Source organism: Channa argus, chromosome 2 (genome assembly GCF_033026475.1).
Source record: "Channa argus isolate prfri chromosome 2, Channa argus male v1.0, whole genome shotgun sequence".
NCBI lineage: Eukaryota > Metazoa > Chordata > Actinopteri > Anabantiformes > Channidae > Channa > Channa argus.
Genome location: NC_090198.1, coordinates 11,466,368 through 11,492,619, shown reverse-complemented (window position 1 = coordinate 11,492,619; position 26,252 = coordinate 11,466,368). Strand labels below are relative to the sequence as shown.

At 38.9% G+C, this 26,252-nt stretch overlaps 1 protein-coding gene across 2 annotated transcripts; it reads left to right on the top strand.

The window, feature by feature from the left end:
* The first annotated feature begins 647 nt into the window (after positions 1-647).
* LOC137114348 (RNA polymerase II elongation factor ELL2-like) lies at positions 648-25,643 on the top strand. 2 transcript variants are annotated; one of them, XM_067495347.1, is made up of 12 exons: positions 648-845; positions 1,436-1,483; positions 14,043-14,170; positions 15,222-15,385; positions 17,216-17,460; positions 18,554-18,678; positions 19,489-19,603; positions 19,826-20,312; positions 21,204-21,255; positions 21,786-21,957; positions 22,068-22,112; positions 22,395-23,192. In XM_067495347.1, the coding sequence occupies exons 1-12, from the start codon at positions 708-710 to the stop codon at positions 22,422-22,424; spliced, it is 1,749 nt and encodes a 582-aa protein (XP_067351448.1). In that variant the 5' UTR covers positions 648-707; the 3' UTR covers positions 22,425-23,192. The 2 variants fall into 2 exon arrangements, with proteins under 2 accessions (XP_067351448.1, XP_067351447.1); XM_067495346.1 differs by lacking the exon at positions 22,395-23,192 and adding an exon at positions 23,199-25,643 and having other exon boundaries at positions 649-845.
* The last annotated feature ends 609 nt before the right edge of the window (positions 25,644-26,252 follow it).

Below are 26,252 nucleotides of genomic sequence, written 5' to 3'. Positions count from 1 at the left end.
AAAAAAAAAACTGTGCCAAATCCACATGCGGACAATGATCCGCTGTGGCGACCCTTAACTCACGGGATAAGCCGAAAGGACAAAAATAAAAAGTCTCCATTGACTCCGTTGACACCTACATGTTTTCTGTAACTGTAATAATGTAAACAGCCTGGGTCTTAAATTTGAATTTAGTATTTGGAAGACATGATTAAAACAGTATTGATACATCAACATTATCATTATCAGTTAGGCTAAATGGAGAAATATCAACCAGAATGTCAGTGAAGCTTCTCAGTCATGCAGGTGAGGTTTTCTGTAACTGGGTAAAAATGCACAGTATTATCTTCAATAGGCCAAAGCAATGTTTTGATAAACATATTCATCTCATTCTCAATTCCTCTAAAAATAAATAAATAAAAAGAAGTTGTAACCAGTTGTTACAGATGAATGATGTTTAGTCGATTAATTGAATCATAATTAATTTCCGTAATGTTTCTCTTTGCACGGAGGCACCGACCTATCGTTTTTCAATCCCTACACAAGAAAACAACAAATGATTTGTGACAATAATAAATAATTGTGTGGATGTTGTTATGGTGGGAGCCGGGTGCTCACACAGAGGCTCTGTGTAGCCGTGGCCCGGCCCACACGGTGACGTCTCAGGGAGCGTGTGGAGCAGACGGAGGAAAGCAGCTTTTTCTGCAGGGCAGAGAGAAAAGCCAGCGATGGCTTCTCTCAGGCAGGAGCACCACTACGGGCTCTCCTGTGGTAGGAATAACAAAAACTGCCCCAACAAGACGCTGTACCATGTCAAGCTCACGGACACGGCTATCAGAGCGCTGGAGGCTTACCAGAACCTCAAGGTACCGTTTCCTCGTGTATGTGGGGACATGAATTTATTCTTACACTTGTCAAACGTTTCCCCTGTTTTCATCTTCTTTTTTTTATTACTTAACTGCTTGTTTGTTTGTTTGTTTTCTTCCTTCACTGTGTTAAACACTTTTATTTTTTGCTTTACCATTGCGTTCAGTTTGCCTGGTGTGGTCTAAATAATTAAACAGGAGAAGTTTCAACAAGTTTACAGTTACTCCTGTACGCGTTAGCCCTTGAATCAGTTGGCTGCTTTTGGCTGCAGAGCATGCCAGGACTGAACCCTGTGATTGTCGGGAAAGACGACCCTGTCAGTAGTTTGCTGGGAAACGTAAAGAGAAGCAGAAAGGCTGCAGTCTGTCAACCTGTCTGGGAGACAAACAGTCTGGTTTGTCTCATAATTAGCTTCAGTTGAGACCATTAACACAGGCATTACTGGTTGTGTAAGTTTAACTTCACATTCTAAGTGATTATGCCACAATTGTCTTTACCTGGTGAATTTAGATGACAGAGCTCTGGGAATTTTTGGAAGTACCCACAACAAATGTATCTCTCTTCCCTTTCCTCCTCTCCCTCACTTTAGGGATCCCTGCCAAGTGAACCATCAATTTGTTTCAAAGGAAACCAGGGGGTAAGTTTGATGTTATGTTTACTAGTTCCGCTTATTGTGCACACTGACTGTAAGCTTGTTATAAACTGAACAATAAAGGGCAAGCAGATCAAGTTGTAGATGGCTTTACTCACTCTGCATAAATGCATGAAGCTGCATTTAAAGTGTAGAAGATGACTCATCGTTCAGATTATCCCTAAAACAACTGCGTATGCTGACAAATTTCTTAAATTCTTCCACTGCAAAGAAGCTTTTGTTCATTACACATTGCTGTTGACTCACATGTCCCACCATACTGCTGCACAGATGAGAGCTTGTAGCTGGTGGTCTCCAGCAGATTGGAGTCATGCAGGTTACTGGGTCAGGCTGGTGACTGTGGAGAGGCTTTGTTAGGTCAGCGAGTGGCTCTGTGGAACGGGAGGCAAGCAGGCAGGGAGGACGTGTACACACACACACACACACACACACACACACACACACACACACACACACACACAGCCAGAGTCAACTGTTGGGAAAGGAGTTATCATAACTGAAATGAGGAACTTTCAGTGACTGTGAGTAGCCATGTGGACCTTGTTCTCATTTGGGTAAAATTACTTTCATTAAATATCTGCAAGGATGTATATTTACTTTCTGCAATGCATAAAAACACTAATATTATTTGAACCCTTAAGTTGAACCATTGTCTGCACAGTTAAAAGTGTGTATGTGTGTGTGTGTGTGTGTGTGTGTGTGTGTGTGTGTGTGTGTGTGTGTGTGTTTAGACTACAGTCAGGAACAGCTGTGTCCTTGGGGAATACTTCACTTTTCAGTTAATGCTAATTGCATGGCCTGCTTGGAAAGAGTTTCAACCCCCTTCCTGCCATGACAAGATGAGCTGGGCGGTGTTTTGCAAGAGGGTCTGTGTGGTTAACAGAGTGGATTAAAACTGTAAGTGTGTTGCTGCTACTTTGTCTGAATTTGAGATACTTTGGTACTTGCCTTAACTTGCCTTAACCTTTTCCCTTAAAAAAGGAAAATAAAATGGGATGAGCTGTTTTCCATAAACCCTTTTCAGTATTTTATCTTTTTTTTACTTCCTGTCTGTCCTTAATCTGGTAGGTGTGGCTTTGTCCAGCACATTTCTCCAAACTGGCTCCTGCAGGCTGTCAGGCAGGATTGTTTGCTTAAGATGTAGTTTGTAGTGCTTGGGGGTGGGGTCAGGTGTTCGTGGGTGAGGGGGCAGGTGGTCAGCTGGTGTTTGTTTTTATTCCAGATGCAAGTCCCAACGATGCTCATGGCACTGACACAAGTATGTGTTGTATTAATTTAGAGCTACAAAATCCAGTCGACAGCACACACACTAAGCTGCAGTTTATGATGAGACTTTGGTTATGATAAAATGTAGCTTGTAAGTGTATTGCTCCACTTGTTCAATCTACTGTAGCTGTGAGCATTTTCAAATCGATACATATAAATCTGGAATCGGACTGAAATCAAATAAACATCAAAATAAAAGAGATCATATGGTATTTTATCTGAACAAGATCTCATGCTGGTTACATTCAATACAGCAGAGTACTGCACTGAAACATGTTGGAAAACCAGGTCCGGGCCCTCTATCTGACGTTTTACCTAAATACGTCGTCTTTAGATTATTGCAATTGCTAAAGGAAGTCATCAAATTTCACAACCTTCCCAAAATGTGGCACACAGGCCTAAAGCTATTAGCCAGATGAATATTTGGAGTTAATCATGGGAGCTCTTGATTACAGTGTAAAGCTTCAGGACTTCAGTTTGCATTAGCTTTCCCTGTATCTGCCCGACTTAGACCTGCATGAATGTGTGTGTGTGTGTGTGTGTGTGTGTGTGTGTGTGTGTGTGTGTGTGTGTGTGTGTGTGTGTGTGTGTGTGTGTGCATGTGTGTGCATGTGTGTGGTGCTGTCACACTTTTAATAATAATAGCCAGGTAGATGATATGACCTCTGGCCTGCTAATTTTCCAGTCCCATCCTCTGGTTAGAGTCTCACTCTCATGCTCCTTGTGTGTGTATGTGTGTGGGAGAAAGAATAAAACACCTCTTGTATGCTGTTGTATCCTCTCGGGGTGTGTGTTTAAGTTATGTGCTACATTCCACTTTTCTGTGCATGTATTGGTTTTTGTGTGTGTCTTTATGTTGTGTCGTGTGTGGCCTTAAGGCATGATTTATTCATGTCCCACCTCCTGTTTTGTGTCCTGCCCCCTCTGCCTATTGTGCAGCAGTCTTTAGCCTGATAGCACCTGAGTAGATGCCCTGAGGGGCCCTCTGTGCGTGGTGTGTGTGTGTGTGTGTGTGTGTGTGTGTGTGTGTGTGTGTGTGTGTGTGTGTGTGTGTATTTATTTGTTTTGTCTGTGTGTATGAAAGAGAGGGAATGAGAGAATTTTGATTTTTGAGTTAATGTTTTTTGACTATGTGTGTGTTTAGGCTCCTTATGCAGAGATCCCCAGAGTCCCCGCTGATTGTGTGTTGTCTCCTCCAATTTGAATAACAATGAGTAGGGGAATTCAGGCTGTGTGGTGACACCCTGATTGGATCACCCAAAATAAATCGAGCCTTTTAGTCCTTACAGTCAGTCCAGATGTGTTGTGGTCCGCTCCGAGGTTTGTTTGTGCCCAACATGATAGAAAGTTCTCTCTTGTGTATTTAATGGAGTGGAATCTAAAATGGACTACATTGCAAACATCTTCAGTCATAAACATTTAGTTAACCATGACCAAAGTTTCAAGTCCAGGCTTTTATCTGTTAGTTATTAGTTATTTTGTAACATAGAAAACACTTGTGATACTTCCGTAGGCATAGAAGCTGATTTGGCACAAACAGTGGCAGATCATCTAAATGAGGAATGTGCATGTCGCTTTAAATATGCACCTTTACTTTGTGGATAAATCATCTTGATAGATAAAATTAAAAAGCACTTAACATGTAAAAAAAGAAGGGTAATTAGGAATATAAGCACTAGGATACTTTCAGATTGCAAAAGAGCTTTCGCTGCATTTCACTGCCTTTAATGTACAGTAAATGTGCGTCTCTTATTATAAATGTGCATAGTTTTCTTTCAGATCACATTAATCACTTCATCTGCGACAAAGGTTAAATTGTTATGTTAGGTTGCTGCTTGCCGCTGTGTTTCTGGGAGTTAGATGAAGGCAAGTGGCCCCTCTGAGATGCAGGAGCAGCAGCTTTAGAAAAATGCATTCTCTGAGTAAGCAGCTTGGAGATATGGAGCACATCTTGGTTCTCTGAGGAATGTGTCCCATTTAATTCCCTCATGTGGAAATCTGCACCATAACCTAATGAGGCATAAAAGGGCACTTGTTTCTCTCTGGCCGTGTGTCACCGCATGGTCTCATGGCATTCCCACCTAGCTCGGGGCTTTGACGAAAGGGGCTACTGTCGGACCCACACTTTAATGAAGGAGACAGTTTGGCCCTCAGGGGCTTTCCAGAGATGTATCGTTCTTGGCATTGGAGGGGGGAAATCTTAGAGGATGCTAGTGGCCCGGCACCTCTTCATATTCTCCGCCCTTCTCCTACATATCCTGTCTCATCCCCCCCCCCCCACCCCCCGCCACTGGAGCTTGCAGCCCTGACAGCAGCTCTGTCCCTCTGTTAAATTACAAATGAAAAGGAGTGGAAGGTGATTACAGGCTGGGGCTTGATTACATGCACTGCCTCCCACTCAAGACAGCCACATTAATCACCCAGTGTAACTCAGCTAGAGAGGAAGACACCGCATAGCCCCAAGCGTTGATTGATTGACTATGGGATCATAAATGCACGTCTGCATTAAGCACGCAAAATCTCTAGTATCTTTCTTAGTATGTTCCTCTCTGTCTCTGCAATGCCCTGTCCTTCTCTCTTTCACTGGGAAAGAGACAAAGACACACATTGTGTTTTGTATTGCTGTCCTCTATTGTGGAGGGGACTCCTCTTAAATGACATGTGTCAACTTGTGGCCCTGGGAACGATTCAATTCTTTTGTTTGTAATGAGATGATAAGTAGTAGTGTTTACTGAAGTGTGGTGAAGATGAGGGTGGTGTCTGGCTGACTGTCTGAGCATATGTGAGTACGTATATATGTGTGTGCATGTGAGTCACTGGCAGAGATGTTGGTCTGATAGTCTTTGGCCTTTCTCCCTCCTCAGACTTATGAGTGGCAGTAATGCTGATTACACCCTGGTGAGAGGAGCTGACGCTGAGCCTCTCCTTGCTCATGCTGGATTAGAACACACACACACACACAGACACACACAGACAGACAGTTCACATTAGCACTGCAGTTCACAGTGACTTGCCTCCTGCTGATAGCGGACAGCGGTGGTGGCGACAGGTTTCTCTCTCTCTTCTACCTCCTGCTCCTCCTCCTCCTCCTCCCCCCTTTTCTTCTATCTGCCAGAAAAGGGAAGCAGTGCCATGGTATCCCACTCTGGAGCCGAGGAGGCCAGAACAAAAGACAGCCTGTTTTCAGAAGGCCATTACTCAGGCTGCAGAGGATGTGGAAACAATAGGCTGCATGAGATCTACACCCAGACCCCACATTCAACCAAAAGCTTGCAGGAAACATAAACCCTGTGCACCGACAGCAGTATCTCACAGTTTTTGTTCAATCAACTTTATAGTTTGATAAAGCCAGGACAATGAGACTTTCCTGTGGCTGAAGCGTGTGAAGATATTTATGACAGTTGAGCGTGAACTGTGGCTCATTAGGTGGTGTCACCACACATACCGACAGTCTTGACTTTTATTATATCAAACCTTTAGCTGTTAAACATTATCAGAAGTGTCTTTAGATTTCTTGGCAGTTATTTCTCGGGTGGAATTTTTGTAATCTGAAGCCGGTTACTGGTGTAGGGCTGCAGACCAGTAATTATTAGGTCATACGTTATCTCAATACGCTTGTGTGACCCAATAATAATAATAATAATTGTAATAATAAAAAAATTATATAGACTAGGGGTGCACAATATATTGACTCACCATCGCCATTGGGATGTTTGCATACAAAATTGTTGCATCACAGGATGTGCAACGTCAAGTAAGGTCGACAAAGTCTTGCTACATTTGTTCAGCATGATACAAACTTAGTTCTCATTTTCTATGACTACAACAGAAGTCTGTCTGATATAACATAATTTACTACCGTTTGAGGATTCTTGTTGCCAGTGAATGTTGTTGCATGTGTAGCAAATCACCAACCACTTGACCAGTTTTAAACATGAGCTGTATGAAACTATTTTGGATAAAGAAAGGATAATGTTAATGAAAATTAGGTGAATTGTTGACATTTCCTTTATGGTGATTTAGCATTTAGTTTTGCATTTTAACTCAGGTGCATAGCCAGAGTTGTACATTAATGCACTAAACAAGTGAAGTATTTCTGAACTTGCTATTTTCAGTGATCTGTGACCTGATTGTTTACAACAACAAAATCTGAAAGTAAGTGTCCTTAACACTTAAAGTGAATGTGGGCGGCAAGACCGTTGTTCACTCGATGCATGCCCCAACAAGTTATGCGGGCGTGCATCAGCTGGTCAGCCACCAGCTCACCTTCCTCCTACCTGCTGTAGAGAGGCATTCAAGGACTCTACAGACTGTAGGTTAGTTGAGTTTTAACTACAAATAACACCCCAGTCATTCTGGAAATAATAATTTATTCCAAATAGAGCTAGGTTTTTATTCAATATTTTGCAAGGTTTTTATTCAATATTTTGCAGCTCTATTACAGATTTACTGTTGATTATGACTTACACTCACTGGATGAACACTAATACTTACATTTGAACCATGTTTGGATATTTCAATTCAATTCAATTCAACTTTATTTATATAGCGCCAATTCACAACAAAGTCATCTCAGGGCACTTTACAGAATAAAGTCAAGATTATAAAGATATATAAAGAGAACCCAACAATTCCCCCTGGAGCAAGCCATAGGCAACAGTGGAGAGGAAAAAATCCCTTTAACGGAAGAAACCTCCAGCAGAACCAGGCTCAGGGTGGATGGCCATCTGCCTCGACCGGTTGGGGTGAGTGGAAAGGGGAGAGAGAAAAGAACACAGCAACAAAAAGCAACAACAAAACATCGGGCAGATTGGTAGGACCAGTAGCTTCACGCTGGAAGACACACAGCTTCAAAGCAGGGGGACACCTGCAGAAAGGGACAGAGAGAGGGGGACAGAGGAGGACAAAGACAACTACGGGAGAGAACACACAGAGTTAATGACATATTTGTTTTGGATAATATTCCAATTATTTTGTTATGTAATCAGATTGACCAGTTCTTCAAATTTACTTTATTAAGTAATCAATGTACAAATTGTGATCATTTGTCAATTTCTCAAACTTTCTCTTTTCTGTTGTTTTCATTAAATTGCACAGACATCAGGGGAAGCAAATAAAAAGAGTTGTGAGTGATACTGTATTTATTGAACAAACTGAAACATGATTTGTAGGATTATAAAAAAGATTGGTAAAGAGAGAGCTTTTACTGCTGAGTTGTTCCCCCCTCAGTTAAACAGTGGTGAGGAAGTGAGAGGTGGTGAGAAAACACAACACACTTGGAAACACACTTAAATGCAGGCCTACCTGCAGGTGCTTGCACATACTAATATTTCAGGTTTTCTCAAAGAGTTGCCATTCAGTAGAAAACTCTGGAAGAGCAAGTAACATTTCACTGATCCTCAAACTGCTGCAGCTTACATAAGCTGCTGGGGTGAAAAGTTGAAATGCCCTCACATTGTTCAGCCTAATTTGCAACATGATTAATATAGAAAGTGTGCTTGAGGACGATGGTAGTGTGCTGATTCGTTGCTTTAAAGAAATGTGTCATGCTCATGAGAAGAAGAAAGAAGAAAGGCAAAATGAACAGCCTATTTATAACTGTTTGGCAGCATGTTTGTGTGTGCTTGCCTCTTTGAATCTGGTTAAAGGTGACACTGAGTGCACACAAAAGTTCTGAGTTAATGAGGCTGATTAGGCCTCTTTTCAGGACTATGATGATGTTGATTGATTTGAATCTTTCTCCTTTAAGTTTTTTTATTGCATTTGTTAGTATGGTGCAAATAACTCCTTCATGATTCCCATGATGCTGCTGTCAGAATGCATTTAAAACCTACACAATTTTTCAATACAAAAACTGTATTGAAGAAAACAAGTGTGAAGTTTGCAGACAAAAACTGATGAAAAGTTGGAGTGAGTGCCAAGAGAAACGAGGGGTGAATATACGATGGAGACATTTGAGGGGAAAACACTGTATTTCTTTGAAGGGGTAATGTGTAGTTCGTAGACATCATGGCCATGTTTTGAGGAAAAAAGTGAATATATGTTCAAACAGTTTTCAGAATCAGGCTTCCCATGGGCTTCTGAGGGTCACTGAGCATTACGGAGATCATAAGTCACTCCAAAGGGTGGAACACCTTTCATCACATTATGCTTTCATGAACAGACTTTTGCCGCTAAGTGTATTTACTTAACCATCTTAGTAAGTTCTGTGTATTTGATCTGTTGCTGGGGTGTTCTTTCTGCTTCCTTCAAGAATCACAAAGACAAGAATTAATCCACAGATTCACTGAATATTTTCTTGAAAGCAAGACAATAAATATTTCATTATTTCACTTAAATTCTTTAAGTGCCAAGTCCTTTTGTAAGAGCACCTGTCTTAGTTTGAATTGCTGTGTGCCTCTCAGGAGAATGCAATAGGCTTTGGTGTGGCTGGGAAAGAGAGTGCTCATTGTAGTTTGCACAGTTGGGGTCTAAAAGTTTGCCTGTGGAGGTCATATGAACATCCATAGCTGGATGAAGTGCTTCTAAGTGCTCTGCATGACAGCACAGTCCAATGAACATAGAGTCCATAAAATATCAATTGTTCTTACTGGGGAGGAAGATTAGTGGAAATATTCTCTGATCCCTGTGACTGAATGGCATAAAGTTTGTATCCAAATAAATAAACCTGACATTTAACTTCTTATTTATTGTAGACATTTCATTTTCACCTAGAAGTAAACATATGCAGCTCCTCCAGCCAGGCTCAATACAGAAGTGTGAACTTAACATTTCCAGATATGGCAAAATGAGTTCTTAATTATTCAGGGCTATATTCAGTGCTTTTAGTCACGTACATTTAGAGGATTTCAGGTTTTGTATAAACCTGCCCGTTATAGTGAGATTTGGCTGTGTTGTTACTCATTTACAGATGGGCTAAGACAGTATGTTCCTGTGCAGTGGCATTTGTCTAGATACCTCATCCTTACTTTACCTTTCTGCTGTTCTAATTCTGTACCTCCTAGGTTATGTTAAGTACATTCTGGCCGTGGTAAAGTTGGAATTTAAAAGAAGCAACAAGGATGTTCATCTGTCTTGGCTGTTTATGTATTCAACTTGAGCATCTATTATCAGGTAGTCAGTGGGCCTTTGCGTTGTTCCTCTTTATGTGATGCTGTAAGTTTAACAGTTACTTTTCCTTTCTGCTCTTCCTTTGGTCTCCATCATCTCTCATGAGCTGTCAAATACTTCACACTGTACATAATTTACTTGCAAATCAAAACTGATAATCCCCTGCCATTGGCCAGTGTTGGTTAATATCTGTCGCCGTGGTTGTTTGTATTGTGGCACTTGTTGGACCCCTGACGGCAGCTTTTTCAGCCGTTTCAGCATGTTGTATCAAGGTCAGTCCCATCAGTGAGAGAGACCACTATGATTGTGTGTTCAACTTAACAAACCATTGCATCAAATGATGAAAAGAAGTAGCTCTCGTTCTTCTCTCTTTTTTCTTCATCATCTCATCTTAACATTCCAATACGAGCATATTTTCACAGCGACATGGCCATCTGGTACGAAACTAAAACCATCTGCGGTGAAAAAAGGGTGTGTGTGAAAATGGTTAGAAAACATGGCTTTGTTTACTGTTTGTATCCATGGTCCTAGGCTTCTGCTTTCCCCCCAGCTGTTTCTCTGGGTTCACATCTAATTCAAAGTGTTGCAATCAGAAGGAAGAAAATGTTTGTTTTGACCAATGTGTAGGTGTAAGAGGATTTGGACTTGCAAAGATAAGCAAGGAGTTTTCAGTGGATTGTGTTTACATCGACAGTTAATGGCAATGACTAGGCACATCATGTGGTGAAATAGTTATATAAAAAGTCTAATTGTAAGATAGAGTGCTTTTGGTGACCATCCCTAGTTGTTTGACCAACATCAATTGAGACCTTGTGCCAGTGAATGACTTTCCACAGGTAAAAATTACATACTTTAGTGCAGCGCACATAGAACAGAAAGTGTATCAAAAAATTTACGAGATCTACCTGCGCAGTTCTGTGGAAACTTGTCTATGTCTTTACATGGTATCAGAGTTCATTCATATATAGTTTGTATAAATTCCTGTGGTTAACGTCTGCATGTACAGACATGTGCTGCAGGCTGATAAGAGAACAGAGCATATGCCTGTGTTAAAAGTGGCAAAGGAGTAAGCCACTCTGCTGAAAGTCGGCTCAGCACCAGTCACTAAATTGGTAGGTCGGCTAAGGTTTGCGACCTTTTGCACTTTCATTTTTTTTATGTATCATGTTCAGTCTATAATGCTTTTATAGGAATACATAGAACGAAAAAGACACTAATTTGCTGACATGGTTATAAAATACTTTTTGATCAAATGAGAATATGGAAAACCAAAAGCCTTTATAAAAGCCTAGTATGTATTTGTATCATCCTTTTTAATGGTGTAAGCTAAGCTAATTTTTGTTAAAAATATGAATTATGCTGCCATTTGTGCAGTTGTTACTATTATTTAGGTATCGTCTATAAGGTATAGGTTACTCACTTTTCCCTAATACAAACTCTCATTTGCATTTTAAAAAAAGTTAGTGGAAATCTTCACCGCTATAGAGGCTGACACAAACAAATCACTGTTATGGCAAAATATAAAGTTGTATTTGTTTTCATCATAATAAAGTGGTGTATTTTTATTATTTATTTTTTGCTTAAAAGCAGCAACCTGCTGCTAAAGAAATACTGAAAGTCACTCAAAAAGGTAAAGTAGCAGACCACAAACAGTTAGTCTAAAGATGCTAAAACACTTCTTAGTTTAGAGGTTAAATTTACGATCAGGTGATAATTATTTGTGCTTTCCACATTACAGAAAACCCCATTTACATGCTGTAACACGGAGTTATTAATATAAAAATGTTGATACCAGCTTTAAGAAAGCCAGCTGCTCAAGGATGTTCCACACAACAACAAGAATGACTTTCTACATTTTGTACTTTATTTTAACTACAATTGAAATTGGTTGGAAAACATATTTTAACATCAGGTATTATTTAAACATCAGGTATACTTTATACTGTATGTTTTAGATTCTAATTTTCAGTCCCTGAAGCCCCTTTGGGTACCAGTGTCAGATTCTGACATACAGGTAGAACATTCTGAGTGGGAGGTAAACATGGTTGGTTAAATTTGAAAAATTGGGAACAAAAGAAAGGAAATCCCCTATAAACTCTTAATGTTTAAAGTTTCTCCTAACCCTCCAAAAAGATGGTAACACTGCCTGTAGCATGAAGAATGGGAGTGCTGTGAAACTGCAGATCTTCTGTTATAAGGCAGTAGAAACTATGTGGATTGGTAGGACTTTAACATTATTTCTGTAGTTACTGTAATTTCTCTATTTCTCCCACAAACTCCTTTAGTGCTTCTGCAGTGTAGTGCTGCAAATTTCCCATAGAGCCAAATTAAAATACCAGTGCAGTAGTGAAGTATTGCAAAATTCTGCTCTCATAAACATGCAATTACATCTTTTTTAGTGGTCAAATCAGTGTAGATCCTGACTTTTTTTATGATCCTCACTTTTCCTGATCTGTTATTATATGTCTGTGTGCATCCGTGAGTGTGCATTTCTTTGCCCTGGAGGTTGCAGCCTTGGCTCTGCCGCGCTCCACTGAGTCTGCCAGGAGATCTCATGGATGCCTCAGTGGAGCAGACTCTTAAAAACACTGTTTACCCAAGGAGATTTATTTAAAGCTACAGATCAGCACAAAGTCTCGTGTGTGTGTGTGTGTGTGTGTGTGTGTGTGTGTGTGTGTGTGTGTGTGTGTGTGTGTGTGTGTGTGTGAGAGAGATTCTTGGTATTTAGGTGCATTTGCCATCTGGTTTCAGGATATCTTCCCAACCTCTGTGGAACTGTTACAACTGCTCTTTGGAGCAGAAATAATAGTGAATAAACATTATGATAGGCAAATCTACCCCATCATAATGTTTAAGTGACTGGAATCGAACATTCTGTATTATGCCTCATGAATAGGGTATAGCTGTTTACATGATGGAACTCTTGTCAGTATGAAGAACAGACATGGAAACACGTTTTGGAAACACACAAGCCTAAACTACACAAATGAATTTGAGAACTCAGAGTTTTTAGGGAAGAAAAATGTCTGTTGGTCGGTCAGTCATTCGTGGGACAGTGACAAGATGTGTTGACTTCCATGAAATTAGGCCTGGTTATTCCAGGACACCTGCAATAACTGAAAACCTTTTTGTTGATGTAGCAACCTCATCAGCAAACAGTTATTTACACATCCTGCAGTCTCAGAGCAGCATGAGCCTTCATTTGGAATCATGTTTGTGTCCATTACTGAATGCAAGTGTAATTTCTTCTTTTGCCACCGTCTGACTAAATTTGCCTCTTTATGCTCCAGAATTTTTTTTATCTTTTGGTAAGACCTAAACAAATTCTTGCACAAACCCAGTATGCGTCGCTCTTAGCTTTAATCTTATGCTATTCTCAGCCATAATGTAAGTTCTACACATAAGATATCTAAAAATATCTTTTAGTATTTCATAATCTATTAGTGTGGTGGCTGTGAATTTTCTGGAGCACTTATTCTACTCCCATGAGAGGATAAATCAGTTTAACAGCCCTGTGGCCTGTTCTTTTTCTACAAACTTTATGTGTATTGTTAGCCCCACTAGAGCATTGTCGAATGTAATGAGCTCTGCAGATTTTATTGGTTACTAGCAAGCTTTTGTAGGGTCAACTGTTCCTTCAAATTGGTTAATCACAAGAGTCAGAGTCTTTGCAGTGGGCTGTGGAAAAAACAAAACAAACGTATTTTATGTAGAGAAAACTCTGACTTGAACCAGGGCTGTTTTCATGGCTAGATTGCACTTTGGCCTACGAGTTTGTTCCTGAAATTCTGCTGAGTAGATATTCGTTTTTTCCTTACAAGTTGACCGGTGGAAAAATAACAAAAATGCATTGACTCTTGAAAAATGGTGAGTGAGTAAACTACATTTGCCATCATTTAACTTTTATCATCTGTTTGTGGCTTTCTAACATTTCACGCTGACACAGCTATACTGTGTATTAAAACCTATAAAACCAATAATCAAACATTCATTCAGAAAGTCTTAATTAGGGGTTATCACCTAATTTTAAAAGATCTTTATCAATACATTCAATTTCACTTGACTTTTGCAGCTTTGTCAGTCAGTTGCCTGTGTATTTGTTGGTGCACGAACGCATGCGCATCTGTTGTTAGGAAAATCTGAATCCTTCCTGCTTTTCCCCTCATAGTACATCAAGATTCCCGCTCCGACTACAGACTCTCCTTCAGCTCTTCGTGTCTTCTCCTTCTACTTGTCAAGCGACAGCAAAGACCAACCACAAGCCAGCTTTGACTGCATCCATCATTATGTCTCAAGGTATGGAGTGAATCAGTTTAAATCTTTTATACTGTATGTCCTAGCAATAAATAGCCCAACAAATACTATTTATTATATTTCTTTAAAAAACATTAACACCAAACTCAAAATCCTGTCTTCAGCAGAGGAAAAACTTTTTCTTTTTTTTTCCATGTGAATCCCCCAAAGCTTTTGGCAAAATCCTTACTGTATATATTGGTTCAGTGCTAAGTTTCCTGATCAGCCTGTCACAGCAGAGTTGCTTTTGGCACATGTGACAACAGATCCCTTTTTTTCACCTTGATGGTTCAAAAGCCTTGATTCCTCACATCTCTTTATGCCCATGCCTCTGAGGGCATCATGAGAGTGTTTGCTCTACACAGGATGTGGCATTTGTGAGTTCCTGTGTGTTTCTGGGCTGGTCCTCTCATTTCTGAGACCTGGGATGCCTTGTTTATGGAGCGGACAGGCTCAGAAAGGGAGGGTTAGACTTGGTTAGTGATCCTCCTGCCAGATGGCTAACTTTGGTCAGAACTTTTAACTTGTCCTTGTTCCCGTCAGCTGCTGGAGCAATTGGCAACAGTATAGAAGGGGCTTAGATTGTGGTTTTTACTTGGATGATAAAGAAGAGAAATGAGTGGTCACACTTGTGTTGTGAAAAGAAAAAATTGGATGAGAGTAAAAAAAGGCCCTTATGTTTTGTTTTATTTTTTTATGAAAAACTAAATTTGGCAGCACAGTAAACCCCAGATTTATTTAGAACATTAATGAAGCCCAGGGTCATTTATCAAACTTTTGTCCAAGATGACCCTTGTTTTGCAAGTGTGCTGACATGAGCAAAGCTAATCCTTGTGGTTTTCCACAGGCCCTGTCCTGCTGTGAACCAGGATATCTGGATTATAGTATCTAGCCTGTGAGATAACCTTCAGTAACCAAAGAAGTGTCTTAGCTAGCATGCTCTATAAAGTCCATGTTGGTATGCTGCTCTACCATACAGGAGCATGTTTTTACAGTACTTACTGTACATCCAGCAGAGAGCCTGTGGTTCAATTACTCTGTTTTTGTGTTGAAGCGACGGTCGCGAGCAGCTGGAAGGTCAGGGCGTCATCCAGGACAAGATCACTGTGTGCGCTACCGATGACTCCTACCAGATGACCCGAGAGAGGATGTCTCAGGTGGAGAAGGACAGCTGGAGCCGCTCTGCTATTGAGATCAAACCTGGAGCCACACAGCCAAGTAAGAAATTGCTGGAGGCCTCTGTGGAGCAAAAACAGAGGGTACAAAGATGTAGCAGATTTTTATGGGAAAAGGCCAAATAGCTTTAAGCTTAGAGAAGGATCAGCAAGTTGGAGACACTGATGGCATATAAAAAACAAAAATAGAAATATAATAGCGCCAATAAAAGTAATGGGGAAATTTGCCTAGTTGAAAAATATTGCTCTTTTCATTGCCCAAAGCTGAAAACCAGATATTTTCCTGTTGTGATGTGTAATGAAACCAGATGTGCAGGCTGTATTTTTGATGTTACAATAAGACCAAAGGCAAACTCTTGTCTATTATATTAATTATTTTGGCTTTTGGTTGCATGTTGTGTTGCCTGTCTTCTGAAATTTGGCTTTGAAAAGAGGGTTGACCAAATGGATGTTTTGCATTGGCCAAATCAGGAACATCTGTTTGCCATTTCAGAGGTAGAAAAACTGCGTTTTAGGAAAAAGTAATGGGGACTTATCTCTGAAAGTAGCATCTAAAATTTAATGATAGTTGCATGGGGCTGTAAATTGCCTAACGTTTGTAGCAGACAACATAATTAGCTGCATTGTGGTGTCATAAATACTGCATGTGCAGAAATGCCACAAGCCTGTGAATCTAATTTAAAATTAAAAAAAAAACAACTTAACCAAATGTTTAGGCAGGCATTTGCAGGTGATAAGTTGCTGCTTTTCAGATAATATTTGATGTGTACATTTGTGTGCATGTGTGTTTTCTGAGACCTTTATCATCAAGGACAATTTACAGTATATTAATCTTGAGAACCTGAACCTACAAACCACTTTCTCTTCTCTTCTCATTCTCTTCTCCAACTTTTGCCATGGTTATGCAATATTCTTTCTTGGCGTGATTCAAGACCCCCGTGTCAGTGCTAGAGCTCCAGGGAAGCTCCTGATGATTCAGACCAAATTTAGATTTTGTGGATTGTGCAATGTCTTAAGGTGAAGATGACTTAGCAACACATATACTCGAAGGGAAAAATTCAGTCTGCATTCCCCATTTAGCCTCAAATGGCACTTGTGAATATAGTACTGATAACCAGGCTTGCCAAAACCTATAGAACATGAATCTGACACATTTACACACCATAATTATTACAGAAGTCAAAGTAATTTTGTCATAAAATATTGGCTGATGGTGAAGTAATGAAAAAGCACAGTTATTATCTAGTTTTGTGGTTGGAAGGCTTCTTTTCCTGGACCTCTGCCCCACCCTGACCTTCAAAACACAGATTAACCTGTAATAGGATTTGTACAGAGAGATGGCTTTCACTGCTCTGACATGCCCCCTCTGTCTGCAGCAAGGATTTAAGAAACGTGTTAAACAAATGGCTAGTGTGCAGTGTGCACCTAAGATCTGGATATAAAGATTATAAATAGGAGAGATTTAGAATTTTGTTTTCTAATTAATCAGTGGTCAAGCTTGTTTTTCCCATTAGTCCAAGTGTTGAAAAGGAGAAGGCGGGGGTAGGAAGGTGCCTATTACTATGTTACATTATGGCTTTAGTTTGCTTTCCTACATAAAAATATGAAATGCTTTATCTTTGAAAGGCATGACACATTTCAAGCATTTGTGAGTTTCATGCATTGAGTTCCAGTTGTAGACTTCTTTTGCTGAGGCGTGATAATTTACATCTAATAAGCTTGTTTTTAAATCTCTCTTAACATAGAATGATGCCCTTTTCAATAAAATTGTACAGAAACACACTTTATGCATTTTGCAGCCATTAGGGCACATAACTGAGTATTACCTCTATCACTAACCTCTATTAATACCGTTGTTTTTCTGTGCATTAAGGTAAGTGTGTCAAGTTTCACAAGAGGCCAGTTGCTCCTCCTGCTTCTGACAGCAGCTTTTATAAACAGTCAGCCAACAACCGGAGGAATGGCGGTATGCTCACACCAACCCAGAAGCCACTGAGGGAACGCATCATTCACCTGCTGGCTCTTAAACCGTACAGGAAACCGGAGCTGCTGCTGTGGCTAGAAAAAGAGAGGGCCAGTCCGAAAGACAAGGCCGAGCTAGGTGCCGTACTGGAGGAGGTAAATGGTGAAAGGGTGTTTGTGAATCCATGCACATTTTTTGTGCCCCGGTCAGCCACAACATTACCACCTTGTAGTTATTATAACCACTTTTACCAACAATGAGCTTTGACTCTTATTTTTTTTCTTAATTACTGTACATATTTCACCATAATGACCATAATCAATATTGTTTATTTGAGTAAAAGGTTTGAAGTGGCACCCATAGTGGAAATTTGTTTTAGACCAATATTTGCACTTTTACTTGACTGATTTTTTGTACTTCTACCACCTCTGCACACCGTGTATCACGTTTTGCTGTGTATGGGGCTGTGTAATCAGCAACTCTGCTTGTTATCTAATTTAAAAATGTTTATGTTACACATACCCTGTGTACATTTTTGAGTAACTCCTGAATGATGTTTGGCTGTTTGAACAAGCATTATTAGATCAAAGCCCCAGTTGTTTCTGCAGAGATTCTATTTGCATATGGGCGGCCACTCTGTCAGCAGCCCCCCAAAAATGGAGTAACTCCCAGAGCGGCAGATGGACAGGAGGTTAAAATCAATGTGAGAAAGAAAACTGAAGAGGGTCAGATGGAAATAGACCGAGTTTTGCTTATTAAAGAACGTTTATTTTCAGGGTTCACGTCTTGGACTCTTTTTGGTAATATTTTTAACATGACTCACTCACCACAAACAATATTGCTGTTTGTTGGTTAAAAGAAGGATGATAGTGGTCACCTCATCCTCATAAATCAAGGAGTCTGACAGGGAAAAAAGTTTTATAATTAGTGTGGATTTTAATGTTCATTTCATTTCAAAATTTAAATCAAAAAGGGATTTATCATAATTTCAAAATAAAATATTTTTAAAATATATTTTGTGTCATAAAATATATGAATCTTTATCTTTGTACTTAAAATACAATAAGGTAGAAAATATGACAAATAATACAAATAATATATAATAGTATTGTTTTTAGAGTAATAAAAAATTGTATTGAGTATTATGAAAATTGATTGGCTTTAAGAGGTTTTTGACATTAACTCTCTGGTGTGAATTAGAATTTAGCGACAGTTTAAAGTATCATTGTGTGGTATATTGTGTTTTAGGTGTCAAAAGTGAATCCCAAAGACAGCAGCCATCTGCTGAGGGATGACTTTTACAAGTATGTACAGAAAGACTGGCCAGGCTACAGCGAGGAGGAGAGACAACTGATCAGCCGGCTGATAGCCAGGTGGGTCAGATGCTGGGGCCAAATAATGTGATCTGTCTTTCTTAACGGGATTTTGGGTCATTTTCTAAATCATAATTTTATATTTTTTAACATATTTCATATGTTAACAAGTTCTCAACCAAGATGGGTACAATCAGGAAACGCGTCACCCGGTGAAACTGTGTGGCTGGCTAATGTGGCTAACACGTTTTCAATTGTATTTGAACAACAACGGATATCTATTGCATAGACAAATCAGCTAAACCAAGCTGCAATAATCCATGAGTTGAGGCAATTCATTGTTGGCTTTAGTGAATTTATGGCAATTGTTGACAATGTGATAAATCTTGAAAATGACCATTGTTAAACAATCTAATTGCTGAATTTAACAGTCTTATTTATACAGTCTGTTTCTGTTTCTTCACCTTTCAGTATGTCTAGAAACAACACAAAATATTACTTAGTGGTGATAAAACAGGCCTCTACTACTTTACATAAATATCATAATAAAAGGACATGGGAGCTCTCTTATTTACCATAAAATTATTTCTCAAAGCTCCAGACACACAGTGGATATTATTTTCATCACTTCTTTCCTCCACTACATCATCATCTTTCTTTCCCCACACATTGCTGTGGTGTTACAGGTACTAATCAACACTTAGCCACAGAACTTGTCTGTACCGGCTACTTAGAGACTATGTTTCTTTTTCCAGCTCAACATTAGTAGTTTTCCTGCAAATTCTCATAACTCTGGAGTGACTACAATAAAGAGAACTATTTCCACATATTGCTGTAAAACTAACACTTTCTTTCTTGTTGTTTTAACAGGAAGTTGCAGCCACAGATTAGTAATCAGTCGCGGAATCTTCAGACAAATGTGTCAGCTCTGAAGATGTCAGAGGATACAACACTGCATCACATCACAATGAAAAATCCTGCATTGGTAAATGGCCATGTTGTTTTCCAATAACCTTTGAACAAGTGTACAAATTACAGGTGCTTCTATTTTTTCCCCTTAAGTCTAAATATGTAAATGTAAGGTAGTTATGTATTTATTTTATACACTATACTTTTAGCATGTGTTTAATTGGTGCTTCTAGTCTTTTGTGTTGTGTTTTTAATGTATTAAAGATTAATTTCATTCTGTTTCTTGTTCATTTCCCAGAAACGCCCTGTGCCTTGTGACTCAGTGGAAAGTCTAGTTGTTAAGAGACAGAGACTTGCAGACCAGAGGTTGCAACAGCAGCCCACTATAAACGGACTCCTAAACAACAAAGCAGGACTTGACAGTGCAACTCCTACTGTCAACCCTAGTTTCCACACAAAAACTGAGTTTCAAAGGACAAGTAACCATACTGGTAACCAAAGTGACTCACTGGGGGGCCACAGTGGCTTTCCTTTAATGCACAAACTGTCCAGCACCACTGACACACCTGTGTCAAAGAACAGTGAACAGGAACCCAAAGTAAGCAGTCACCAGCCACCACAGGGTGACTCTGACTGCACACACCAGCAGCTAATCAACAGCCAGCACAGAAAAAAGAAATCTAAAAAGCATAAAGACAAGGAACGAGAGAGGTTAAAAGACAACCAGGGCAGTGGTTGGTTGGAAACGAGTCCTGATCTCAAGCAGAATCTGGACAAACTTGACAGTAAGGCCTCATTTATAAATAATTTTTAGAATTTTTTTTTTTTTTACTTGGCATAACTCCTACAGTCAGCCTGCATTGTTTGATTACACCCTCCTAGTCTGAGTTACTGTGTAAAGTTTTCGCCCTGTCCACAAAATGCACCTCATTGACTCATATGAAACTTCCACAGTTGGGCTAGGCTACATCCATTATGAATGTTTTGAACCAGGGATATTTGGGTTATGAGGAATGTGCCATCTAACCATTTTGCTACGTAATATATGCAAGTTAAGATAAGATACATTTTAAGAGTAAGGGCTGCACGCTACTTAGAGTGTAGTCAGTGCCCAGCAGAAAAGATGTAGGGACACGGTGGGAAAACTGAAACCTTTACTGATCAATATCCTAAGCCATATGTATAAGTGTCATCCAAGTTTCGGCTATGACCAGTTTGAAAAGTCCAAATTTATTTAACCTATATAACAGGTTAAATAAACAGCTGGCTGTGAAACGATGACCGATGACCGAACAATGACAAGTGTTGCGTGTGGTCTCTCTGAATGGACATTTGTCTCACAGCCCACTGGTGCATTTATAGTGCATTATCTCATAAGCATGTCTGTGTATGCTCCCTTAAGTTCTCAGTCTCCTGGGTCCTTAGTGTGTTATGTAGCTGATTGACTCAACAACAGCTCGAGCAGTCCTTTGAGTCTCTAAGCTGAGATGTCTCCCGATACCCACAAGTTCTTAGCTAGTCTGCACAGACGCGGGCGGGAACACACACTCACACTCACATGGTGGCTTTTTGCATAACAAAAACACATTGCTTAACATCGAGACAAAGTGTCATGTTGATGGTTGTATCGACTCAGCTCAAGCTAATGCCTTTTTTAAATCTTGTGTTTATTCCAGATCTTGACATCTCAAATGCTGTGGTCTCTGAGGAGAAGCCAGATTATGTGCAGTGAGTAAAAATATGTTTATTTGTTTGTTTATTAATTATTTTGTTTTGACGGATCCATGCGGTGACACTGTTATGGTCCCGTTTTATCACAATAAAGATTGTTCTCAGCAGATAACTCAAACTCAAACTGTAGGCAAAATACAGGTAACAAACATTTGCTATTTTTTACATCCGCAAGTGAAATTCTTAAAGATTTTTTTCTTTCTGTTTTGCTCTTGTTACAAAATTCAGACATTACTCTTTCATGTAATTGTTGCTGCTGTACAATACATAAACTGGTAATGAACAGGGCTTTGGCTGTTGCAGAAGCTTCACATTGTTGGCGTACACTGCCATCTTGTGGCTTAAAAAGGCATTGTACAGAGAAAAAAAAATAAGATTTCAGGAAAATCAAAAATGGAGTATATAAAGAAATTCTGAAATCTAATTCAGAAAGGTGTGTCCGCTTATGTCCCAATCCATTGCCAGTATAATTTCACAGAAATATATTCAACAACTGGACAAGTATTTATCTATGTGTCTCTTTGCAGCACATATTGCACCATAACAAGTTTGGAGCAGCGTCAGAGGTACCAGGAGGATTTCTGTGCAGAGTACGATGAGTACAAAGACCTCCACTCACGGATCGCCACCATAACTCACATGTTTGTTCAGCTCGGATCCAAGATCAAGAACTTGTCACCTGGCACAGAAGAACACAAGGTACGTATCCTATTACATCTTATATCAACTGACGTGCCAACACACAGATGCTAATACAGCTGTATTTATATTTACAATGTAATGTTTAATATATTTTTTTTTTTCGTCAGATAATGGAAGACCAGATATTAGAAAAATACAACAAATATCGAAAGGTGAGTCAACCTGTTGCTGCCATTTAAATTGATAAATGATAAATAGTTATGAAATAAATTTTGTTGATGGACTCGTTACATCGTGTTAAAAACATTACCTTTTCATGCAGTAGCTACATGTCACAAGGTCATTACTGCCATTTTATACAAATAGAAATTACAGTAGTATCTTTAATTAACAAATAACTACTTTACTGAATGATTTAAAGTGTTTTAGGTGGCAGCTATGTAGCTTATCTCCATCTATAGCTTGATTTAAATTTGTAACATTCACATACACAGACACTCTCCTTCGAAGCCAGGCTGTTGTGATGGATGCAGTATGTGGTTTAGCATTGTCTTGCCGAAATATGCAAGTCCTTTCCTGAAGACATTGTCTGGATGGGAGCATGAGTTTCCAGATGTGGAAGCTGCCCACACCATAGGCACTTATGCGCCCCCATACCATCAGAGATGCAGGCTTTGGAATTGTCTGCTGATAACAAGCTGGATGGTCCTTCTCCTCTTTGTTCACAACAGGCTTCTTCTTTGGATAATACTATTATAATAATGTTGAGGAACATTTTTCTGAAATTGTTCTACAGTTTTTTGACACAGTTTGTGTCTGTCCATCTTTACATTCCAGAGGCTCTGCATCTTTTAAATGCTCCTTTAATACCCAGTCATGTTACTAATCTGTTGCCAATTAACCTAATTAGTTGTCAGATTCTCCTCCATTTGTATTTTTTTTTTGTTTTTTTTTACTTTTGTGAGAAGAATTGCTGCCACTTAATTTAAAATGACCTAATACTTTCCATGAAATTTTTAAATATTTCAGTTTCAGCATCTGATATGTTGTTTATGTTCACATCATCCCAACTTTTGTTTTAAAATGGGTTTGTAGTTTCATTTGGTTTTTTGGCATCAATGGTTCGGATATTTTATGTAGAATAAGAAAGAATAGAAAAACTTTTTATCAACAGCCTTTCTCCTCAGGGTACCCAGGTAGCCAAATGGTTAGATGGCACATTCGTCATAACCGAAACTAACTAGTTCAAACTAGTTCATAACTGGTTCAAATGTGGCTAATCTGTCCTGTCTCCACAGAGGTTTCCAGGCTACCGGGAAGAAAAGAAACGTTGTGAATATCTTCATGAGAAACTGTCTTACATCAAACAGCTCATCATAGACTATGATGTCTCTCAGGCATCTTTGTAGCATCAGCTTCCTCCTTCACACATTGAAACTATATTGGTTTTATACAGGAGCATCTTCTTTGCAGAAACAGCATACATGTCAAAGGATTTTTGCTTGACAGTAAGATAAGACGCAGACTGTTGGAAATATGGCTCTTATATTTCTGTTTGTTTTCAAGTTATCACTTCTTTCAAATGTTACAGTGATGTGAAAAGTTGAAAGGAGAGATGATAATCCTGGGGTTGCAAGATTTACAATTCAACACGATTGTCAGGGAAGGCCTTTTTGTTGGACATGTGTTAAGCAGATTCAATTCGTTCTGTTTTTGAAATTTAAGTCTGACGTTGCTCCAGGAATATCTTTTTTTTTTGTTTTGGAATTAAATTGTAGCACAAAGAATTACATAGTCTTTAGTTACATATCACTTTTTTTTTTCTTTTTCAAAAATTGTATCCTAACAAAAAGTTGGTTTTGTATTGCAAAGAAGTGTAAAAAACATTTTTTTAACCTTCTGGCAGTATGTATAGGACTCAATGATATGCTGGGTGATGCTTTAAATGATAGTGAGTCCTTTAATTATAATGCACATTGATGTAAAATTCTTAAACAATTTGAAAGTACCTGAACTTGATGAGAAAGAACTAAAAACAAATTTAATATTCACATAATCTGCAGTATGTCTCCCAAATGCACTTGTGTTTATCTGAAGTATTTATTTACCACACCCCTTGCTTTGGAATGACTGGTAAAGGGACCAAAATGCAGCCTTGTTGGCTGTAGCAATACTTTGGTGAGGGAAAGCCATTTTCCTCCCCAAAGTTTCTTTAACTGACTTTTTTAATCAGGCACTAAGTCTAGTTTAAAGTATTTTAACCCACTGGAAAGATGACTTTCTCTCCTTTTCTGCTTAGAACTACTGATGTATTTATTTAAAGCCACCTTCCTCTGTCCTGTGTTGCTGCTCTCTTCAGCTTGATGTGTCAGATCTTATTAGATCAAAGTGTTTGTTTGCAAGCAGCTGGGGGGAGTGGTGTAGGTTTGAGAGTCAGCTAACTTGACTTAGTTAATAGGTTCAAGCTGGTCACATGCTATAAATATAAATGGTTTCTTACCAATAAGGCTCACATTCGCTCAAGACTGAATCTTAAAGTCTTAAACTGGTCATGTGTGCACTCTAAAGTAAAGAACTAACACAGACTACTTTGGAAAGGGGCAAAGCCCAGTGATATATTAGGTATTTGTACACATTGTACTATTGAGTTATTTCTATTAACTCAAATGTGGTATAACTGGGGACTTAAGTGTACAGTCATTGAGTCAGCTCCTGTCACAGGGAGCTGTTGCACAATAACATTATCTGGTTAAAGTTAAAAGATGTAAATCTGCATCATCAAAACCAACTGTGGTACTTAGGTATTTTAAATATAAGCCTGGAGGATTTATATTCCTTAGTTTCCAGTTAATGACCAGTCTCCTTTAAGGTGTTGCAGGCTTTTGAAATGCCCAGAATGAAATTGTTCACTTTAGTTGCAGTTTTTGTACTGAATGTTATCACAAAGTCAGTGATGTAGGTAGGAGCCTTAAGATTTTATATGACAAAACTGCCAAAACTCAGCATGGAGTCATTATCCACACTCATCTTTTATCTGCCTTATTTTACTATTTACACTTAGCATTTCACTGTACAAATAAAATCCAATAGTGGCTTTCTCATGCATTTGAATATTTCTTTCTGGAGAAAATATTTTATATTCAAATATAACAAGTTTGATTGGCTGTGATAGCATAGCTTTTACATTAGTCAAATATTTGTTATCCTTCTGGTACTATGGCTTTTAATCAATTTTAATTAATCTCAACATTCTTATTCATCTGAATCATACTCAATCACTTTCAGGTCACGGCTGGTGATTATGAGAAGGTTTCATGGAGTAAGGATGTGATTGTGCAAGCGATTGTTTGATTGATCATCATATTATCTGTGAGCTGTTGAGTTTGATGGGGATCATACATTTCTGTGGGTTACTGAGTGTGCTGATCTTGAAAACAGGTGATGTTCTTTCAACATCACTAAATGAACTTTACTTATCTGTGCAACTCATAATCTGACGCTACAATAAAACATTCACAAGGTGTTTTGGACTGGTGCTGAGCGTTTACAAGGCACCATCATGTACTACACGGTGTGTGTGTGTGTGTTATAATGTACCACGTATCTGCTGAAGGCAAGGCCTCATCTTGGTCACAGGAGTGACTGAGCGGGGAGAGTATGCATTATGAACTGCTTTTTTTTTAATTGTATACTTTCTCTTTTCCTGTTGTGCTAAGTCTAAATGAATAAAAACATCAAATAGATATTTGTTTCATGATTTTGTAAGATTTATAGGTTAACAAGCACCTATCAGTCATTCACTCATTATTCATGTTTCTTTAATCATATTCTTAAGCCATGCAGGCCCCTGAACATTTACTGAACTGCACCAAATAAAAAGTATTTTAAAATTATGGGACTTAACATTGTGCCTTTCTACTTTCTAATAAATCTCTCTTCAGGGAGCCTAGCTATAAGTTGTAAATAATGACTTTAAAGGATAAGAAATAACTCTGTTAGACATTTATTAGTCCAACTTTAGGTTGTAAAAAAAACAATTATCTGCTACATGGTTATCCTCCACAAAGGTCTGATTAGATCCAAATTACTAATAATCAGTAAAAGCCTTTTAGAAAATAATGTGAAGAAAGTGGATAAAATCCTTTTGTCATTATGGTACCGGCTCTTTACTGTGCAGCTTGAAACATAATATGAATTAAGACCAAACAGAAAAGATAAAGGAAAGATGATCATAGCTCAATTGTTATTCTTAATTACTTTTAGCGCCTCTACTAAATGTTTCATTAGTAATATAGTTATATACCTTTAACATAGAGTGGTAAACACTGCAAAAACACTTTGTTCGAGTCCCT